The sequence below is a fragment of the Spinacia oleracea genome, chromosome 1 (genome assembly GCF_020520425.1).
Source record: "Spinacia oleracea cultivar Varoflay chromosome 1, BTI_SOV_V1, whole genome shotgun sequence".
Classification (NCBI taxonomy): Eukaryota; Viridiplantae; Streptophyta; class Magnoliopsida; order Caryophyllales; family Amaranthaceae; genus Spinacia; species Spinacia oleracea.
In genome coordinates this window covers 114,337,673-114,358,447 of record NC_079487.1, presented here as the reverse complement: position 1 = coordinate 114,358,447, position 20,775 = coordinate 114,337,673, and the positions used below count along the sequence as shown (strand labels likewise).

The 20,775-nt window shown below is 36.2% G+C and overlaps 2 protein-coding genes across 4 annotated transcripts; both read right to left on the bottom strand.

Moving 5' to 3' along the window:
• Positions 1 to 3,988: 3,988 nt before the first annotated feature.
• LOC110786852 (proline-rich receptor-like protein kinase PERK8) lies at positions 3,989 to 9,290 on the bottom strand. 2 transcript variants are annotated; one of them, XM_056840588.1, is made up of 9 exons: positions 8,870 to 9,290; positions 7,334 to 8,358; positions 6,118 to 6,504; positions 5,810 to 5,896; positions 5,638 to 5,708; positions 5,344 to 5,426; positions 4,976 to 5,123; positions 4,721 to 4,882; positions 3,989 to 4,590 (listed from the first exon to the last, which is right to left on the bottom strand). In XM_056840588.1, the coding sequence occupies exons 2-9, from the start codon at positions 8,172 to 8,174 to the stop codon at positions 4,363 to 4,365; spliced, it is 2,007 nt and encodes a 668-aa protein (XP_056696566.1). In that variant the 5' UTR covers positions 8,175 to 8,358; positions 8,870 to 9,290; the 3' UTR covers positions 3,989 to 4,362. The 2 variants fall into 2 exon arrangements, with proteins under 2 accessions (XP_056696566.1, XP_056696570.1); XM_056840592.1 differs by lacking the exon at positions 8,870 to 9,290 and adding an exon at positions 8,657 to 8,801.
• An 874-nt stretch (positions 9,291 to 10,164) lies between these two features.
• On the bottom strand, positions 10,165 to 20,204 carry LOC110786851 (glucan endo-1,3-beta-D-glucosidase 1). Of its 2 annotated transcripts, XM_056840583.1 has the most exons (5): positions 19,413 to 20,204; positions 18,828 to 18,891; positions 16,049 to 18,097; positions 10,517 to 15,317; positions 10,165 to 10,413 (listed from the first exon to the last, which is right to left on the bottom strand). In XM_056840583.1, exon 4 carries the CDS (start codon positions 12,729 to 12,731, stop codon positions 10,551 to 10,553), a length of 2,181 nt encoding a protein of 726 aa, XP_056696561.1. In that variant the 5' UTR covers positions 12,732 to 15,317; positions 16,049 to 18,097; positions 18,828 to 18,891; positions 19,413 to 20,204; the 3' UTR covers positions 10,165 to 10,413; positions 10,517 to 10,550. The 2 variants fall into 2 exon arrangements, with proteins under 2 accessions (XP_056696561.1, XP_056696559.1); XM_056840581.1 differs by having other exon boundaries at positions 10,165 to 15,317.
• Between the last annotated feature and the right edge of the window lie 571 nt (positions 20,205 to 20,775).

Sequence of the window (20,775 nt, the reverse complement as noted above, 5' to 3'; positions counted from 1 at the left end):
ACTACTTTGACTCTTAATATCTCAAATCGTGTGCAAGTAAAAATTATAAAAAATTAATATTTAGAAAATATATATCGATACGAATCTAACATGACCACAAATGACTAAAATTTTCTTACGTAAGAATCACAAAAAATGGGCAAAGTCGTAGTGTGAATAGTGTAAAAAACAAATGTGCGATATTTTCGGAACGGAGGAAGTATATACAACTTTGTAAATAGGCTTAGATTACAGCATAGACTTTCCTGTTTGGAGAAAATGTTTATGTATCCACAGCATGCATCAGACCATCATGACACATACTTTATTCATGATCTAGCTATAAGTCTTTATCACTCAAGGTTTTGGATGATATGATTAAGGTTTCGGATGTCATATTTGTTGCAACGGTGAATGAATTTCGTTACGCCGACAATTTGCTGGAAGACAATAACACGGTGAGTTTCAGGTATACCCCGGGTACTTCTGGTGCCACCAAGGATGAAATTATAGAGGCCTCCAAGGGAACCTCTCGTTTTGTTATGGATTAAATCTATGGAAAATGAAATTGCATGAATTAATAATACGCGCGGACAATGCGCGGTATTTCATCTTCTAGGTACTACGTAGTACGTACTATTCCCTCCATTCCTTTATGTTGTTCCCATAAGGAATGTTGGGGGGTTTTTAAGAAAACTGAATCTTTATTTGTATTGGGATATGAGTAATGATTGGGTGTAAGAATAATGATTATGTGTAAGAGATTATATATTTAAAATAAAGAAAGGAGAAAGAAAATATTAAAAAAAATAAGATAAATAGGAGATATTTTATTATTAATAACAAAAAAAACCAGTTTAATTCAAACACAAAAAATCAAGAAAAATCAAACCAAAACATTCAACAAACAATCAATAATTGGACCAAATCAACAATCAAGATTTCGAACATCATAATCTCCTTATCCTAGGCTTCCTTGCTAGTTTGCTTTAAATTTCTTGCATTTTCATAATTGTAATCCTTATGTACCTAGCTTGGGTAGTAATTGTAATCCGTATGTTTTAACTTTTAAGTAAAAAGTTAGTTAGTATTGTTTGTAGACGTACAATGTTTTTGAAGTTTTGAACCCTATCATCTTGGTCACGTTCAATGTTAGAACTAGACCTGGTTATCGGGCGGGGCGGATCAGGGTCGGTGCGGGTCAAAAGAGGGTCGGGTATTGAAAGGGTCATTTTTAGCGGGTCGATAATGGGCGGGTCAAAAGCGGGTCGCGGGTCAATAAACGAGCAATGATAAATGAAAAACAAAAGAGCCATGTGCAAGTACAAGTAAATACGAAGCTATACACGTAATTTTTTGTATCATTACTATTTTAATTTTCAAAATAATTGTAGTATAAGTTTGACTCTATAATGACCCTGTCCAATAAAGACCCTGTCCAATAAAAGCCCTATTAACTTGACCCTAACCTTATATCCATTGGACTACCCTGTCCAATAACTAGGTCTAGTTAGAACTAAGCACGATAAAATTGTGTTTCTCCTCAATGATTCAAATTATTAACGTCAACTTTTCAATCTTAAAATAATTAAAATGAATTGGTTTCTGATAACTTTTTATATCTACCGTAAAAACATGTTACTCCTAGACTCCTAGTAGACTAGTTATTACTTATTAGACCAATAAAACCATGTTTTCACTGTTAATGTCTTGGTAAGAGACTAAGAGAGAAGGCGTCTTAGCGGTCGCAAAAGTCAACTTGATCGGAGTGGGGGTCGGAACGATCGAGAGGGTAAGTAAAGGAATCCTAACACTTAATATTAACAAATAATCCCTTAACTTAATTAGCTCATAGTTATGACTTATGAGATACAATCCTTTTTAACAGACCAAATTATTAGTTGGTCTGCATTGGTTCCTTTAGACTTTAGTTGGTTGCTTACCATAATATCACAAATAATGTTTAATCAATCAGTGAAATTATCCTACAATAATTTGTATCTTTAACGACAACCTAATTACGACGGGTCAAACATTCCGTCGCAAAAGCCTTTTGCGACGGGGCTAACAACCAGACAATGACGGGAATAACCGTCGCAAAATGTCTTTTACGACGGGTTAACGACGGGATTTTCTATTAACGGCGGTCCCCTTTTATGACGGGTTCACGATAAGAAATCTCGTCATTAATTAACGATTATTGGCCTTTCGCAACGGGATTTCCCGTCGTTAATAATACAATTTCTTGCAGTTAAATTGGACAATTAGCAAATTGCAAGAAAATTATTGGACACCAAAGCAATCTCGTGCAATCCAATTATAAGGTGCTTAAAAAAGGGACATCCAAGGCAATTGAGTATGTGGACCATTGATTTTAATCTATTTTATTTGGAAACAAATAAATTACTAGTTGTAAAATTCCTCGTGACTAGCTTGTTTTTGGTAAGTAAGTTAGTAAGGTAAGGGTTTAGTACTGAATTAATTACCAAACAAAGATTACACATAATATAATATAATTTCCTTCCATATCCAATTAATAAATACTTTTCATATAAAGATTACAAATTTTGTATATGTAAACATTGAATTACATATAAATAATAAACCGCATACATAAAAGTTGGGAAGTGATAAATCCAAGGAAAATTTTACTTCTTCCAAGGAAATCCACATTTTTTTATAGTTGATTTCCTTGGAAGAAGTGAAATTCTTCCTTGGATTTATCATTTCCCATAAAAGTTTCTTGTAGCCGTCTGCAGTTTCAATTGGTTGTTTGCGGGTCATCAAGTAAGCTTAAATATTTGCGCCTGTCTTCCTATTCATTACTCCATATTCAATTGTTTCTTTCGTAAGTCAATTATAACATGCGAATATAAGATAAAACATAGTCATGTGAAATCTGGTTAAATTCGTAGATGGATTTCTTTATTAGAAGCATGGCCAGTCTTGGAGAAATTAAGATTGGAGGTAATTAATTAATTAAGGCACTATTTTGTACTAATTAAGTAATTAAGATTTGTGAACTAGTGTTGTACTAATTTTGCAGTTTTGCAATTATGAGAGCGATAGCCCTTCCGAGATGGGAGATGTGAAGCATAATGGAGTTGGATTAAAGTGCTGATTGTTGGTTGTGAGGCACCATACTTTACTCCATCTCAACTTCAACTTCAACTCGTACAGAAACTTCCTCAAGCTGTCAAATTCACTTACGTCCCAGATATTTACGTCCCGGATTAATTTATTTCTAAACAAGAATTAATATATTCAGGAATCCAGCATTTTATGTGCTTCTGTTTGTATTTTAATTCTTGTTCGTAATGGGTATTTGATACATTACGCAAAACCGAGGGAAATCCCTAAACAAATCAAAGTAGCAGAAACTAAAACAAACATAAGGAAACGAAATGAAATCTAAATGCAAAAATAAAATTAGGTTTCATTATATTAATTAGGGATTAATTAATGACTAATGGTTGTGAATCCACAAGGGCATTTGGTCAATTTTTTGAGAAAAAATAGGGTATTGTTTGGTAGCCGGTAATAAATAATGGGATTGAGAAGAAATCTAAGTGTAATTTGGCAAGAAAATAGCATCATGATGTCCATGGTAATGAAATTTTGTCTTAAACATGCTACTTTTCTTCATAAATTCCCATTCCCACCTAATACCACTCCCCAAATGGTAATGCGTGGTTATGAAAATTAATAAAGAAAAAGAGATAATTTTGAGTGAACTAGCATTACCATGGGAATGAATGTTGATTTTCTTTACAAATTTACATACAAATTCATTCCCATTGACACCATTTATGACTGCCTACTAAACGGGCCGTTAGTGTATTTTAGAATCTTAATGGGTATATAATACATTAAGTAAAACCTCGGGAGACATTTTATTGGGAAGACCTAAACCTAGTGCAAGCACCAGAAGGTTTTGCAATATTTACCATATTAGTGTTTCCTACCATTATAGAATGTATGGAGTATAAAATTACAAGTACAAAATCAGTGGCCAAAGAATACTCAAAGAAGAAAAAAAAGAGTAAGGAAGCAGAAGATAGAGGAAGAAGAAGGGAGATTACAATTGCAAAGACACCCTTAAACAACCTCAAATTATGTTATCCCCAGAAGGATAAAAAAACTGAGTGGATACTTTACAGTTATGGATACAAGATCTGGATTGATCCCTACAAATCTAATTGTCAAAGCCAAGGAACAACCATCACCAAGTCTTCAGCATTCTTTCTCTCCCCATGTGTGTTCTCGAGTTCAAGGGGGATGGACTCATCGTTCCTCTTTAGTATGCATCATCGGATAATATCCCTCTCAGCAAGATACGCGATGAGTCATAAATAAACCAAAAAATTATCTCACATTTGTAACTTATACTTGTCCACTCCTGCCTCCGGTTACCACACTTCTCCCTCCAGACCAACTAGTCTGGCTGTTATTGTTATTTTCTGAACTGAACTCTTGGCTTCCAAACGCCATCCTCTGAAACATTCTTATTTGTGCCGATTGCTCTCTTGAATCATAGATCCCACTTTGGCCCGGTTTCATGCCATTCGATATATCTGATAGCTCGTTCATTGTATCCAACGCTCTCACCACCTTGTAAATTATAGGTAACGGGGCAAAACAAACAAATAAAAATCAAGGAGTATCAGTTTAGTTGGACTATATGTACTATTCGTTGGAGAAAAATGTATATCCTTCTGGCGTGTATCCTTGAATACTTTACCTGGCTCATTTTTGGCCTCTTTACAGCTGAATGCCGTACACAAGCAGCTGCTGCTTCAATCATCCGAAACATCTCACCTCTATCATAGTTCCCTTGCAATCTTGAGTCAGCAAGTCCATCAAAGTTTTGGTTTTCCAACGCCTCAGTCATCAAAGGACGAGCCTGCACAGTCACATTATTAACATGTCAAGCAATGAGGGAATAGAGACTAAAATTAGGGACTGATGCAACTCTGTGATTAATATCACAGCTTACCCATTCAACTAAGCTCTCATCTCCTAATGGCCTGGTTTCATCAACAGGCTTGCGTCCCGTTATAATCTCTAGAAGGACTACTCCAAATGAGAATACATCAGACTTTTCAGTCAGCTTGCCGCTGGATGCATATTCAGGTGCCATGTAGCTGCAGAGAAACCGTAATGTGACAAACAATTAGGCATGTACAGCGATATGCAGAGACATGAATGAAACCCTATCTTCAGATATATGATGTCCGACGATAGTTGCAATGATTCGGCAATATAAAAAGTTAACTGATTATAGAGTGAAAATTGTCTTAGGAAACTACTGACTTGCTACAATGGCAAAAACAAAATAAACTGAAACAAATTAAAGCTGCCCACCCAAAAGTTCCCATGACACGTGTAGATACATGTGTGTTGCATTCCAGCTCCTGTGCTATTTTTGCCAGCCCAAAATCAGCTACCTGTTTGCAGCAGTGATTCATTGTCAAGCCAAGGAGGATATAATTTATGCTTGAACCAAATATTTGAGTAACAGATAAAGTCTTAAATGTAAGAACATCAGCCTATATTTATCTGATCACTAAGATGTGATTTACAAAGTCGTATTTACTTAGATGTAAGTCGTAGTATTTCCTTCAGAATGAGACTGTCACTGAGAATAAAAGGGCATACCTTAGCATCAAAATTGTTGTCTATAAGTATGTTAGCAGTTTTAATATCCCTGTGAATGATCCGTGGATGACCTGGTAATGGAAGATGAGGAAAATAAATGAGATTGCATTTGAAGAGCCGAGAATAAAAGGATAAGAACAAGTGAAAACAAAACAGGATGTTCAAGCATTACAATCTTCATGGAGGTAAGCGATTCCTTTAGCAGAACCACAAGCAACCCTGACTCGGAGGCTCCATGGCATACATGGCTTTTTTGTATCTAGAAATTCCATAAGCAAGCAGATGTTAATCAAACTGTCATTACTGCAAACATGATTCTCTGTTATCTTATTGGCTTCTGCGAAGTTGTTCCCACTAGGCCGCTACCCAAATATACTTGACAGGCAGATTATGAAAGAGTAAAGTCATGACACACTGGCATGTATATTACACTTAATTAAAGAACAAAACATCTCGATTCATAATAATGTACGAACTTACTGTGGAGGTGGTAATGAAGGGTGCCATTAGAAACAAATTCATAGACAAGCAATCTTTGATGATCAGTTATACAATAACCCACAAGGGAAACCAAATAGCGATGGTGCACACGGCTGATAATCTCAACCTCTGCTTTAAACTCACGATCTCCTTGCCCACTATTATCTTTCAACTTCTTTATAGCTACTTCTGTGCCACCTTGCAAAGAACCTTTATATACACAACCAAATCCACCAGCCCCCAAAATATTTTGTGCAGAAAAGCCTTCTGAGGCAGTATCCAACTCCTCATATGAAAACCATGTTTTTGAATTGCCTATTCCAGCAGTATCTGATGATGAGTTTAAAAAATCGCCACCACCGTCATATGGTTTTACAAAAGAGGTACCTGAAAAGACATTGTAATATCCCTTAGCAGTTATCCTTCGTCTTCAACTTCACATGATAAGTTGTTGATCATGTATGCTGATGCACATGCAGGCATAAACTTTGCAGTTAGCAAATAAGGTGGTGTGAAACAAATTTGTTTTTGTCTAATACCTTTGAGATATTTGTCGTTTTGTTTTATAATTGGGGAAGGGGAAAGTAGTAGCTTCCAGTTTCAACCCTGTCAGTATTTACTTGTTCATCCTGACCTCTATGTCTTGATAAGGACATAATTTTTCGAGATTATATTACGATAAAAGAATTGGAGCTTTCAAAGTGCCCAAGATCCAGAAAATTGAAGGACATACCACTAAACTAATCAAAGAAAATAAGACACTGACGTAGAAATGCATGCACGTGGTTACTCACTGAGCTTCAGAAGTTTCTTTTGATGCCCAGTTGAGAAGTTTAGAAAATACATACTCCACCTAGACAGATACTTCTTTTGCCCAAGATCAGTAATTCAATACAGAGTAGTACACCAGCTTTTACGTACTTTTTTGACTTAGTTTATATATCCTTCAGTATTTGGCTGGGGATTCTTGAACTAGGATGCCTGTACATGAGTACATCATACCTAATCCACCTCATACAGTACCTAAATGATTGAAGTTACCACTTCTGTAAGGTGATAAAATGCATAACCAAAGCCACTACCAACTAAAATACAATAGTCATATTTGCCTTAATACCCAGAAATCTACTCAACTAACATGCTGCCAAATTTGAAAAGCTCTATGCAGTCAAGATGGTGTTTATAACCAGAATACAAATGTAAACATAAATGTTACCCGAACTCTGCGAAGAGGTATATGGGGATGGCAACATGTACACTGAATTATGTCGGATGTGTCTTGTTTTTCGCCTTCGCAAGCACACAATGGCCAGAAAAAAGCCAATTATGAGAACAGCTGCCACAACCCCGATGGCTATTCCTGTCTTAACTGTTTCTCCATTGTCAGGAGGGGGACTAGCAGAAGAACTCACTGTTGTACCCGAGCCAGTACTCCCGGATGGTGTTGTTGGTCTTGGTACTGACCTAGAAGGCGTGGAAGAGTCAGGAGTAGAAGAGTCGGGCGTAGAAGTGTCGGGGGTAGAAGAGTCAGTTGGAGGTCTTGGAGGAGAAAGAGTGGAGACGGATGGCACTGTTGGAGAAGAGTTCACAGGTGGAGGAGGGGCGAAAAAATCTGGTGGAGAAAAGACTGGGGGTGAGCCAGGAGGTTCTGGGGGAGATAGAGAAGGCGGTGGTCGGGAAGCAACAGGGGGAGATTGTGCAGGCGTTACAGGAGAAGGTGGGGAGAAGGCTGGTGGAGGGGAATTAACAGGTAATGAGGGTGGAGGAGAAGATGGTGGCGGAGACAAAGGTGGTGAATGTGGTGAGCGTGGCGCAGGGGGTGGTGAGTGTGGTGGTGCAGTGACAACCGGTGGAGGAGAAGTTTCCGGTGGAGGTGGTGGGGGATCATTGGATGGAGGAGGAACAGCTGAGTCGTTTTCCGGAGGTGATTGGATAGGTGGTATTAATTTTGTAAGGACAGGAGCTAGTGTAGAAGCAGCGTCCGGAGATGGAGGAGACGGAGGAGATGGAGGAGATGGAGGAGGGCTTTCAGGTTGAGAATTTGGGGATGAAGCCATCTATCTTTTCCTTAGAATACTCCTTCCTTACAACATTGAGGCATGCAAATTCATACAAATATCCTAATTCTGCCCAACCTCCAATATTCTCCTCCAATTTCCCAGCAAACACAACAATCTTTATGTGCACCAAAATCTCTTTTCAGGCAAAATCTGATATGAAAAGTTTGTGAAACCTAATTCACTGCAAAAAAAAAGCCAGAATTCTCTAGCATTAATCAAAATGTCAAGATCCTCAAGAACCCTAAATACATAAAAATTCACTCAGCTACACAAATTTGGAAATCCCAACAGCTAGAAATGCAATTCAACTTTCAAAAATAAAAACCCCATCGTAATTCCCTTGATGCAAAATTCAAAAAATCAAAATCAACAAGATCATTTTTTTTTCTTTTTTCTCCTGGGAAAAACACAAAAAACCCAAAATTAGCAGAAATTGCTCAAAATGAGAAAACCCCGGATCACCAAACAGAGAATATTACCCCAAAATATAGGAAACCAAAGTCCTAGGACAACACCCAGTCACCCACATTTCTGCAGAACCCAATTTAATTGCATGAAATCAAATTCCCTCAAAAATATTTGCATGAAATCAACTACGCAACAATTAAAATTACAAAAACAAAGAGACTTAAAATGAAAAGAATAGCTCAAATAACAAAAAGAAGGAAGAAAAACGGAAGAAAATTGTTTACCTTGTTCCTTTTTTTGAGGGTTTCTAAATTGAGGAAATGCGGAATAATACAGATGTAATTCCAAATGAAAGGAGCATTCTGAATGACAGAAAATAATTTGATTAGCCAAAATTAGCGCTAACAAACGTGGGAGCAACTTCATGAGTGTATAGGAGAGAGAAAATATAACTATAATTTTTAGTTTTGATAATGTTACAACAATAATTTATTTGATTTCAAAATCAAGGTATCTATACGGAATAACACATTACCCGCGTTAACTGGTGTAGGTATGTAGTGATGTTGACGAAGAGGGTGACGATGCTTAAATTCATCACCCATGTTGTTCCAGTGTTCTGTTCTTCCATTCGGAAACTTTGGTTTGTTGATGGGAGGAAATGATCTTTTTGTCTAATCTAGGTTTTGTGGAAAGTGTATCGTGGACACGAGGGTGTATTTCAACTACGGAGTATTATTCTTACGCTTGCTTGTGATCGTCTTAGACGCATCACTGTTACGCTTTTCAATTACCTTACACGGATTAAGAAGTCTTAGATGCACCACTTTTATGAGAGAAACTATCTTACACGCAACACGCAGAAACCCGGGTATTAAAAACACAAATTAACACGCCAAATTGACAAATTCAAATTCAAAATTAACACGCCAAATTGACAAGTTCAAATTCATTGACAGTCCCAATAAACAATTGGACTAAAGAAAAATCATAACATGCCTATGAATGAAAAAATCATAGATCAATTAACTCAATTATGTAATAGGTTACATTTGATTAGTGGCTATTTTTAAGGAATTGACTTGACATACAATAATTATTAGTTACTCTCGATAATAATCAATACCACTAAAAGTAGGGGAAACAAAGGGGTATCAAAATTTATGATTTACACCCTTACATAGTTACATGTAATCAGAACGAGTTGGCCCTTTAAAATATACGAAGTACTCCGTACTTGGTAGTCTATTATCATTTCTTAAAAGGATTATGGATGTATGGGAGGGTGGTGGGCTAATGATGGACGTTTATAGGTCTCATACATAGTGGAGTACTCCATAGTAGATAAGTAGTGCTCAGTCATTAAGAGACCACGATCTGATCTTATAATAGCATAGGTTACATGTACAGATGGTGATCTTGGTTACTTGCATTATAACTGAGTACATTCATCTTACAGAAAATAAACATGTCATCGAAATCTACCCTGCTGCATCTGCGGACTGCAAGTATGTATCCTACTCAAACCCCAATATTCTTCGGTTTTGTGTTGAAGATCACACACATCCCCAGAAAAAAGTTGAAGCATCAATATGATTGTTTTGTATAAATCTTAACAAACTATGAGAATACAGAGAAATAATTGTGTAATTACAGATTTACAGTGTGCAAATATTGGATAAACAACACTTTGTATGCTTCTATATAATGTGTATTATACAATCAAATACAAGTGAGACCTACAGTTTCCGGTGTAAACTGAAAACACAGATGATAACTGAAAATGCCCAGCAGATCGGCAACAAGTTTCAAGGGATAGTGATCAAGCCTGAAATGATGCATTCTTATTGAGTTAACAGAACATTAAACATCACCATTGCTCAACAGATGAAACAATCCCATCATAATTGATAAATAAGCTTTAAACAAACCTGAGATAAACGTATTCAGTGACAAATGACAATATTACTGTCCATACCAACAATGACATCCCATTCCAGGGTACCCCTCTGCACCATCACCCCTGCTGTGAATCCACCATAGAAGATTCGAGAGGGAGTTTCCATCATCGTAACCTTTCAAATTTCTTATTTTCTGTAGGGCGTTCTCTTTTTCGTATATTCCTTCAAGAGTATACACAAATCCCTTCCATCCTTCTCCCACACCATCCCTTTCAAGAGCTGGCGTTGTCCAATTCACGAGATCTTTCACAAAGTTCACATCAGGAAACAAGGTCTCGGTAATAGGCAATATTGGAAGGACTTGAATTCCAAGCCTACACTCCTTCCATTCGGGTGGTGCAAACCAAAGTCCGCTATCCCTCTTGTTAGCCCATAGAACACCCACCACCTTATTCCCACTCGTATAAATGTCCTCGTAGATTCCCTCTCCTTCTCTTACATGCCACCATGTTTGTGCTGCTTGCATCTCCATTGCTACAAGAGATGAACCAACCGCCACAAGATGAGTATCCCCATAAGCCAACCCCATCAAAGCTGCAGAATAGTAGGCATTCACTGCCTCACTTGTACTTTCCTGATTCCTCCCATCAGCAAATTCTGTCAGTCCACCAGCCCAAGAATGCAGCTTATACAAATCAAAACATCTCAAACGGGTATAACTCGAGTTTGCCCCTTTACTCAAACTCATAAAATCAGCCATCAATGAATAAGCCTGCGCCCTATACTTCCTCCCCCAAGCAGGATCAATCTTAGCAAGAACAGCAATTCCATAAAGGAAGTACCCTAAATGATAATGATGATCATTGAATATTCCAAACCCGAAATCAGCCCCTGAATCAGTTGACCCTTGTTTAGTAACCATTCCACCCCATTTACCATCATACAGAAAACCATTCCCATTAAAAGTCCCATCCAGCCAAGGCTCAATTGTTTCCTTCAAGAACTTCCTAACCACAGGGATTGCATCAGGATAACAAACTTCCTCAGCAATCAATGCCATTCTAGCAGCTCGGGCGACCAATTTCCCGTAAAAATACGAGGAAGTTGTCGAAATTGAGCTTGCATCCAAACCCTCAACATCTTTGGAAAGAGCTGAGATAATCTCAGCATATGATTCTTCCTTGACACCCCTAATTGAATGCCAAGTAACTGGAACAGGTTGAGTCCTCAACGACCACGAATCACCAACAACACCCACAAGGTCCCCATCAATGCTCTTATACTTAATGTCATCCAAAATAACAACATTATTATTCCCACTTAACAATTTAAGATGCAAAGGATGAGCAAGCATTAACAGATTACCACACCCTCTCTTTTCCCACTTATAATCCACACAAAACGGTTCATTTAACACAGCCTCACCGCTAACAGGATAACAAGAGCTAAACCTATCGAAAATCGACTCGAATTTAGGGTCGGAATCGGGCAAAACGGCAAACCGAATAATACCCGAAAACGAATCAGAAGCAATATTAGACAAATCATGAGTCAAATTTACAGGCGTGGAAGAGTAAATCACCCATGTTTGATTGTTATTAAGCTTAACAATAAACTTAGTGTTGGAATTATACGAATTAAACGAAGTAATCGCATGAATTGTGGAGAATTTAAGAGAAGTACCTCTCAGAACTGAACAAGTAACAAAAGGGCTCCCACGAACAAGGAAAAACCGGAGATTTGAAGAGGGGAAATCCACAGTTACACTGAGATCATTAAAAGATGAAATTTTGTGGGGGGTTTGCGAAACTGGGTGTTGATTACTTGTACCAGAAATCGTGAAATCTGCGTTGAAAACCTGGTAAATGAAAGAAGGGCCCGCGAATCGAGAAGGGTATGAGAGAGAAAGGGAGGAGGGAGAGAGACGGATGAGGTAAGGGTGGATGTATTCGGGTTGGTCGCCATTTTTGAGGACGAAGTTTTGGAAGAAAGAGTTTGTGGGCAGAGGCGAAGAGAGAAGTTCAGGGGAGAAGAAAGTGGAAGGATCTGGAAGAACAGAGGACTCTGTTTTTGGAAATAGGAATGGGGTTGATGGATTCCTCCATTGTTGTGAGCCCACCATTGTTGTTGTTCTTGGTTGTTCTACAAATGGTGGTTGTGGAAATGAAAAGGGTGATTTGGGGGGTCTTTTAAAGGGTTTGGTGAGCAAAGATGTCAACTTTCTTGTAGCTTTCTTAAGTACCATGTGGGAAATTGTTTAATTGGGAGATTAAATGATTAATTATTACTTAATGGCTAAGATGAAGGAATGTTGGTCCCACAATATTGGGAAATTTCTATGATGGTGGGAGAGGAGAAAACGTTATTGGCATGATTTGAAGAGAGGAAAGAAAGAAGATTTGGAATCCAAGATATGTGGAGAATGGGGATTGGGATGATAGAGTTTGATTGTGGGAATGTTGATGTGATGGGATGTGTGTGTTGTTGTTGTAAAATCATGTAAAGGGTGTTTTCACTTTGTGAATTTGAGAGTGTGAAGCAAGGAATGGGGATTGAAGAAAGAATGTGAAATACCTTGAAGTAATGTTAAGGGATTAAATATTCTTGTAGTATGGTTAACATAGGTTTGATCTTAAGGATGGAATTCGTATGAAGTTCTATCATAAATGTACAATATGTTTAAGGAATTATTTTTAATTCAGTTTGGAATCAATAATAATGGTTAGGGAAATGATAGGGAGAACATACAGTTACCCTGGGGGTAAGCTGACTGTACATACCCTGCAATAAGGGGCTGCCATCTCAACAAATGAAAAATTGGTTTAGGAGGGAAACAAACATTTTTAAGGGGGGAAAATTTTCACTCTTTCCGCCTAATTCCTCCCTATGAGCGGGATATTTTCACTGAAAGTTCCTCCCTTATTTTAACCGCCCAAATTTTACACTACTCAGCCCAAACAATTTTTATTTTTTTTAATTACACAAAGTATCAATTTTGTTAAAAAATTTATATTACTAAGTCAAAACAATATATACGCAGAAGAAATTTCAAAAAAAAAAAAAAAAAAAACACCTACAATTTTTATTCGTCAAATGTAATCTACTATAAAATACAGTCACAAACCAATTACTTCAATGATTTTACATATCTATTGGTTTTGTATCACCAGAAATGAATCAAACTGCAAATCCTCTACATCTGCTATCCACTTCGAAATCATCGGCAATTAAGAATTTGTTTTTAAAAATCGGTTAAAACGATCTTCGATCAAACGCCAAACAACAATGGAGCGCAACGAGTCTACTATTATCAGCGATTTGTAAATGTAATTCCACAAATTGGGTATGTTTGGTGTTGATCTATGAAATCTAAATTTGGGGATTTTCTTTGGAAACATCGAAAACTCAGAAGAAGGAAAAAAATAAAAGTAAATGTATCAGTTTTGAATTTCAAATTTAAATTAGGTTTTAAAATTTTCAAGCTGAATAGGATGGAGGTTGAATGACTAGGCAATGACAGGGATTGAAGTACCCAATAACAGCGCAGGGTACGCTTATTAAACTTACCCCAAGGGTAAGTGTGGGTTTTGCGGAAATGATAAATCCAAGGAAGAATTTCACTTCTTCCAAAGAAATCAACTATAAAAAAATGTGGATTTCCTTGGAAGAAGTAAAATTTTCCTTGGATTTATCACTTCCCTAATGGTTATGGTGCACTATTTCAATGACAGTAAAATTTGTAATGAGCGATTGGATTTTGTTAATTTTTTCAAGTATCTTTCTGAAAGAAAATATATCATGTTCTCTAACCACATTTTTTGTAACATACAAGTAATTTTTACGAGTATCAAATAAGATGGCAACTTGGCAAGTGGCCAAGTAGTAGCCGATATCTAATGTCATTATTATTTGGGCTTGTTACGTTGATATGAGCATTAAATTCAAGGAAAATCATTTCTCCTACAAAATTCCTAGAAATTTTCTAAACTTGTTTAGTTGTTTAGTTGAAATTTGGAATCCCCGTAAAATTTGATTATCCGAGGGGATTCAGTAATCTATTTTCTAGGTTTTGCGTGAAGTTTAAATTTCTTACTTCCTCAATTTTACTTTTTATGTCAACCAAGTAAAACTATTTACCTAAGTACTTAACCTATCAATTCCAATAATTTTCGTCTCCTGCATTTTTGTTGTCAACCAAACAATCACTTGTCGTAAAATATCTTTGTTGTATTGCGAAACAATCAATTGATAACTTTTTAAAATACGAAGTATACTTTGTTAATTAGACTCGAGTCACACGACTAATAATTACTGATATAAGAAAAAGGTCTTCCTACATCCGATAATTAGAACGAGATTGGATTGCACACTGCTAAAGACAAAAATGGTCTAACCATTCAAACAGCTGAACAACATCCTAAAAATTAGCCTAAACAATCAGACCAAGAACACATTATAAATCGGGTTTAAAACCACATCCGTTCACACAACTAAAGACAAAAAATAATCTAAAACATAGTACGTCTAAACCATACTGTAACGCCCCGACCTCTAAATCACTTATTAAAGCATAATTAGCAGCGGAATTAACCTAATTTGGTCGGGACATTACCTGCCGTAATTCCGTCTTGGTAATTACAAGGCAACATCATACATAAGCCGTAAAAAAAACCACCAATTTAATATAATAATCATTTATATTCCCAAAATAAAAGTACATAACTTACTAAAAGTCTTTTAATTAAACTATTATAACTTTGAGCATAACTAGGTAAATATTATTAAAGTGAAATTCCTCGCCTCTACTCGTTTCCATCGATCCCCTCAGTACCTAAAATGGAAAACAAAACGGTGAGCCGAAGACTCAGTAACGACTACCCTAGCAACGTAAATTCATTTCAACTCATTTTATTTAATAGCACAGGGAGAATAGAATAGGTAAAACATTTAATAAAACATCATATTTAATTCATTCATAAACTTTTAATGAAAAACGTCATTCATAAACTTTTAATTAACATACTAGTTGTCGGCAAGTACGAACCGTGAAGGAATTCTCCACTGGGCCTGGACCCATAAGAGCCTGGGCTCATCGTAACATGGGGCCTGGGCCCTGAGCCTGTGCTCATAAACCATGGGAGCCTGGGCTCGTAATCCATGGGTGGACAGGTGTCCATGGTGCATGCATGACCGGTAGATAGGAAGATGGTAGTTTATATACCGCCAGACAAACCAGGTCTTTCACTTTCATTTATCATGTTGTATGTAATTTTTACCAAGCCTTGGCTTGTATTTCAGTTGAAATAACATAACTCTTTATATCATAAATCATCATTTTGATCCTGGGATCAATAAAACATCATTTTTTCCATAGCATTGCATAAACATCATTTTATGAGAAAACTCAATCAAATCATATTATAAGAAACGATTCAAACAAATCATATTTCATCCCACAATCCATAAAACACATCAAAACATTTAATTCTTAAATTCAATCATAACGTCATAATTTCATAATACATTTATAAGGGGATTGCGGGTACTAGCAATAGCCGTTACCTCAATTCCATGATTTCTAGGCCTTTTTCCTTGGTTCGTTCGTCCTGAGCTCCGAGTCCAATTTCTTTCAAAGTATCAAATTATTGAATTAATATTAAAACGATAAATTTCTTTAAAACTAATACGATTTTAAAATAATGAATATGTATTTTATAATTTCGGAATTAATGAAATATTATTTATTTCCAAAAATCTGTCAAATTATATTTTAAATCATTATTAATAATTTATTTTATTGAAATGTTTAAGTAACTATTTATTTTCATACACTTAGATACTTACAACCATAGAGCAATCATTATAAAGAGTGCGGAATAGTAACTCAAAAATCAATTCTACTCGCATGCTTTAAACCTTGAATAATCCTTGATTTAATCGGTGACTCGCCACTCAAAACACAAACTTATGTTCTTTCGGTACCCTATCATTAAACCTTATCGACAGACTAATTCTTGATAGCTTATTTTGGTAAAATCCTCAAGAACTTATTCATGGGTCAACTCAATTGGGTCTCTTATCATAACTCATGTTGGGTTCATAATTTTTCTGTATAACTTCTTAGCTTCCTTACTCAATAATTCTAGATAATAGACTTTAGTACTTATAAACATCAAAATATTCATCGGAAAGGTAACCCAAGAATCACTTTTGTTCATAACTTTAATACTTTGAAATTCGAATAATCTTAACTTAATTAGTGATCAATCACAACCTTATGCTCGCTTGGTACTCCTAACGTTTATACCATCCTTAAAGATTTCACAACCATCAAAATTCCTCAAAACCATTCATATCCACAAAATCTTTGAGTTCGCACCGTGCTTAACTTAACTTCTTCCAAGGAAATGCTTAAACTTTGCCTAGTCTATCTAGGGTAGAAAACTCATAACATGACATGTGACGATAAACATAAAATCAAGGGAAGTTCGATTCTAAAGCGAGAGAGAGCAAATCAAAATAATATCAGCATTGGCGTCATCTTTATCCTTTATCATGTAATCTCTTACGTATGTTGACGGGCGTGATCGATTTAGCATTGTTGTTGTTTCGTTCATGATTGGTCGAGGTTGATGTTCCGGTATTCGTTGGAGGTGGTTTAGGACAATCTTTAACAAAATGATCTTTTCCTTGATATCAATAACAAGTATTCTTTTTTTTTTCGCACGATATTCGCTTCCGTTCGTTAGAGCATGTCGAAAGTCTCGAGTAGTTGATCCATATGATTAATCTAGTCTTCAAATTCCATCGAATCGGCTTGCGATCATAGATTGGTGAATTCGGAGGTGAAAACTTCTTAAATAGTGACGCATTTTCGTTCGCATTAGTGACTTTCATTTTTCGAGAATCTTTGACTAATTCAGTTGACATCGTACTTTCCGTTCCTAATCGTTCCATCATCTCCTTGTGGTCTCTTATAGATTGGTCGTCATAGAAATCGTCATGGGAAACATCATTGTGGGCGACGTCATCGTAAATGTTGCGCTTGATGTGAGCTTCGTTCGTGGCATCATTAGTACCTTGATAATCGATATTTCGCATAACATATTCAATCAAGAAAACATACATAACAGGAGAAATGAATCCCTTTTATCCCGTGCGTTCCTACGCTCACACTCATTTCATTTTAACTTAACATGATTTTAACATATTCTTTTTAACTAAACTCTTTGCTTAAAGCCTATTGAATTCTATTACGTGCAAACCTGTAAGGTTTAGCACTTATGATCCAGAACCTTGGCTCTGAATACCAAACTGTAACTCCCCGACCTCTAAATCACTTATTAAAGCATAATTAGCAGCGGAATTAACCTAATTTGGTCGGGACATTGCCTGCCGTAATTCCGTCTTGGTAATTACAAGTCAACATCATACATAAGCCGTAAAAAAAACCTCCAATTTAATATAATAATCATTTATATTCCCAAAATAAAAGTACATAACTTACTAAAAGTCTTTTAATTAAACTATTATAACTTTAAGCATAACTAGGTAAATATTATTAAAGTGAAATTCCTCGCCTCTACTCGTTTCCATCGATCCCCGCAGTACCTAAAATGGAAAACAAAACGGTGAGCCGAAGACTCAGTAACGACTACCCTAGCAACGTAAATTCATTTCAACTCATTTTATTTAATAACACAGGGAGAATAGAATGGGTAAAACATTTAATAAAACATCATATTTAATTCATTCATAAACTTTTAATGAAAAACGTCATTCATAAACTTTTAATTAACATACTAGTTGTCGGCAAGTACGAACCGTGAAGGAATTCTCCACTGGGCCTGGGCCCATAAGAGCCTGGGCTCATCGTAACATGGGGCCTGGGCCCTGAGCCTGGTCTCATAAACCATGGGAGCCCGGGCTCGTAATCCATGGGTGGACAGGTGTCCGTGGTGCATGTGACCGGTAGATAGGAAGATGGTAGTTTATATACCGCCAGACAAACCAGGTCTTTCACTTTCATTTATCATGTTGTATGTAATTTTTACCAAGCCTTGGCTTGTATTTCTGTTGAAATAATATAACTCTTTTATATCATAAATCATCATTTTGATCATGGGATCAATAAAACATCATTTTTTCCATAGCATTGCATAAACATCATTTTATGAGAAAACTCAATCAAATCATATTATAAGAAACGATTCAAACAAATCATATTTCATCCCACAATCCATAAAACACATCAAAACATTTAATTCTTAAATTCAATCATAACGTCATAATTTCATAATACATTTATAAGGGGATTGCGGGTACTAGCAATAGCCGTTACCTCAATTCCATGATTGCTAGGCCTTTTTCCTTGGTTCGTTCGTCCTGAGCTCCGAGTCCAATTTCTTTCAAAGTATCAAATTATTGAATTAATATTAAAACGATAAATTTCTTTAAAACTAATACGATTTTAAAATAATGAATATGTATTTTATAATTTCGGAATTAATGAAATATTATTTATTTCCAAAAATCTGTCAAATTATATTTTAAATCATTATTAATAATTTATTTTATTGAAATGTTTAAGTAACTATTTATTTTCATAAAACATTTAGATTGATAAATTTATAATTAATAATTTTATAAATAGTGAATTTTGAAATGATGAATTTAATAAAAATATGAATGTTTATAATTTCTTGAAAATATTATTAAACGAAATTTCAATCAAAACATATATATACATTTCTTAAATCGATTTACAAGAAATGTTATTTAATTTCATGAATCAACGAAAATATTATTTAAATCCAACTTTTCAGCCCAAAATATAAACATTCTAATTATCATTTAAAATCCTTATAATTAATATACGAGAAAATAGCAACAATTAATTAGAGCTTAAATAAATAGTAAAACTCACTTTGAAAAGAATTTGGGCCAATTTGTTTTGGGCTTGGGCGTGGGAAATAAAGGAAACAAGGTTCCAATTTGGAACCTGTTTCATTCGAAAGGGAAGCACGAAAAACAGGGGAAGGGGGCACGAAGGAAACAGGGGAGGGAGAGGAGAGGAGAGGAGAGAGAGGGGGTTGGGGCTGCGCTCGGGTTCTGGACGGCGCAAAGGCGTGGAATCGTGCCGGTAAGGAGATGGTGGTGGTGTGTTTGCGGCGGCGAAACAACAAGGGAGGGGAGGGAGTGTCGCGCGAACAGGGGAAAGCAGGGGAGGTTGTGCGATGGCGTGGGTGGTTATGGGAGGAGACTGCAGCGGTTTTCCGGCGGGTTTAGGGGGAGGCGGTGGACTCAGATGATGGTGATGGTGGCAAATGGAGTATTGGCGCAGAGCTGTGGTGCGCCAGGGAAGAGGTGAAGGCGTCGGGGAGAGCGTGAGGAAAGGGGAGAAGGCGAGGGGTTGTTGTGTGGGGGTGGTGATCGACCGCAGCAGCTAAGTGCTGGAGTTGGGTGGTTGACGGTAGACAATGGTAGTGGCAGCGAAGGGGAGAAGGGAACGACAGTGGTGGTGGTTGTTGGTGGTTCGAATCACAGAAACAAGGGAAGCAAAAATTGAAAATTTGATTTTGTTTTTGGTTAGAATTCAGTTGAACATGTATGGCTGATTTGTAGAGTCAAATAGAGTGAATGAGAAGGATAATTTTCTTGGGGCTCAAGGTTGAATGTAGACCGAATTGAGGGAAAGAGAGGAAGGAAGGAATTGCTTCCTTCTTCCTGGTACACGTGAAGAGCAAGGAAAGAAAATAAAAATAAAAATGAAGTTTTTGTTCTTTTAAGGCATTTTGTTGTTTTGTCATTTCACTTTAGTTAGGCGAAATTCAGAAAATTGATTTCTATTTTTAGGAAATTAATTTGAATAGAAATGTTTAATTAAAATTAAGTTTTAAAATAATCCTTTATATAAATATCGTTAACGAAAAATGAATTTAGTTTCCGAATAAATAAGAACGTTTTGAAATTATTAAAAATCCGAAATCAATTACGAAATAACTAATATTTAAAAAGTAGCTTAAACTCGTAAATATGAAATTAAATTATAAAATTTGAAAAATAATAAATCGTGTAACGATTAAAAATAAAACTTCGTTAATCAAAATAAAGTTCAAATTTTTGGATTTAAGACGAATTTAAGCTAAATAAAAATAATTGAGCATAATTAATCAAGTTTTAAAAATTCGGGGTATTGCACATACGCTAAAAATTAGCCCAAACAATTGGATTCAAAATACGTTGGCCTGCTTCGTAACTAGTTTTTTGTCGGTCGACTTTTTCATTGG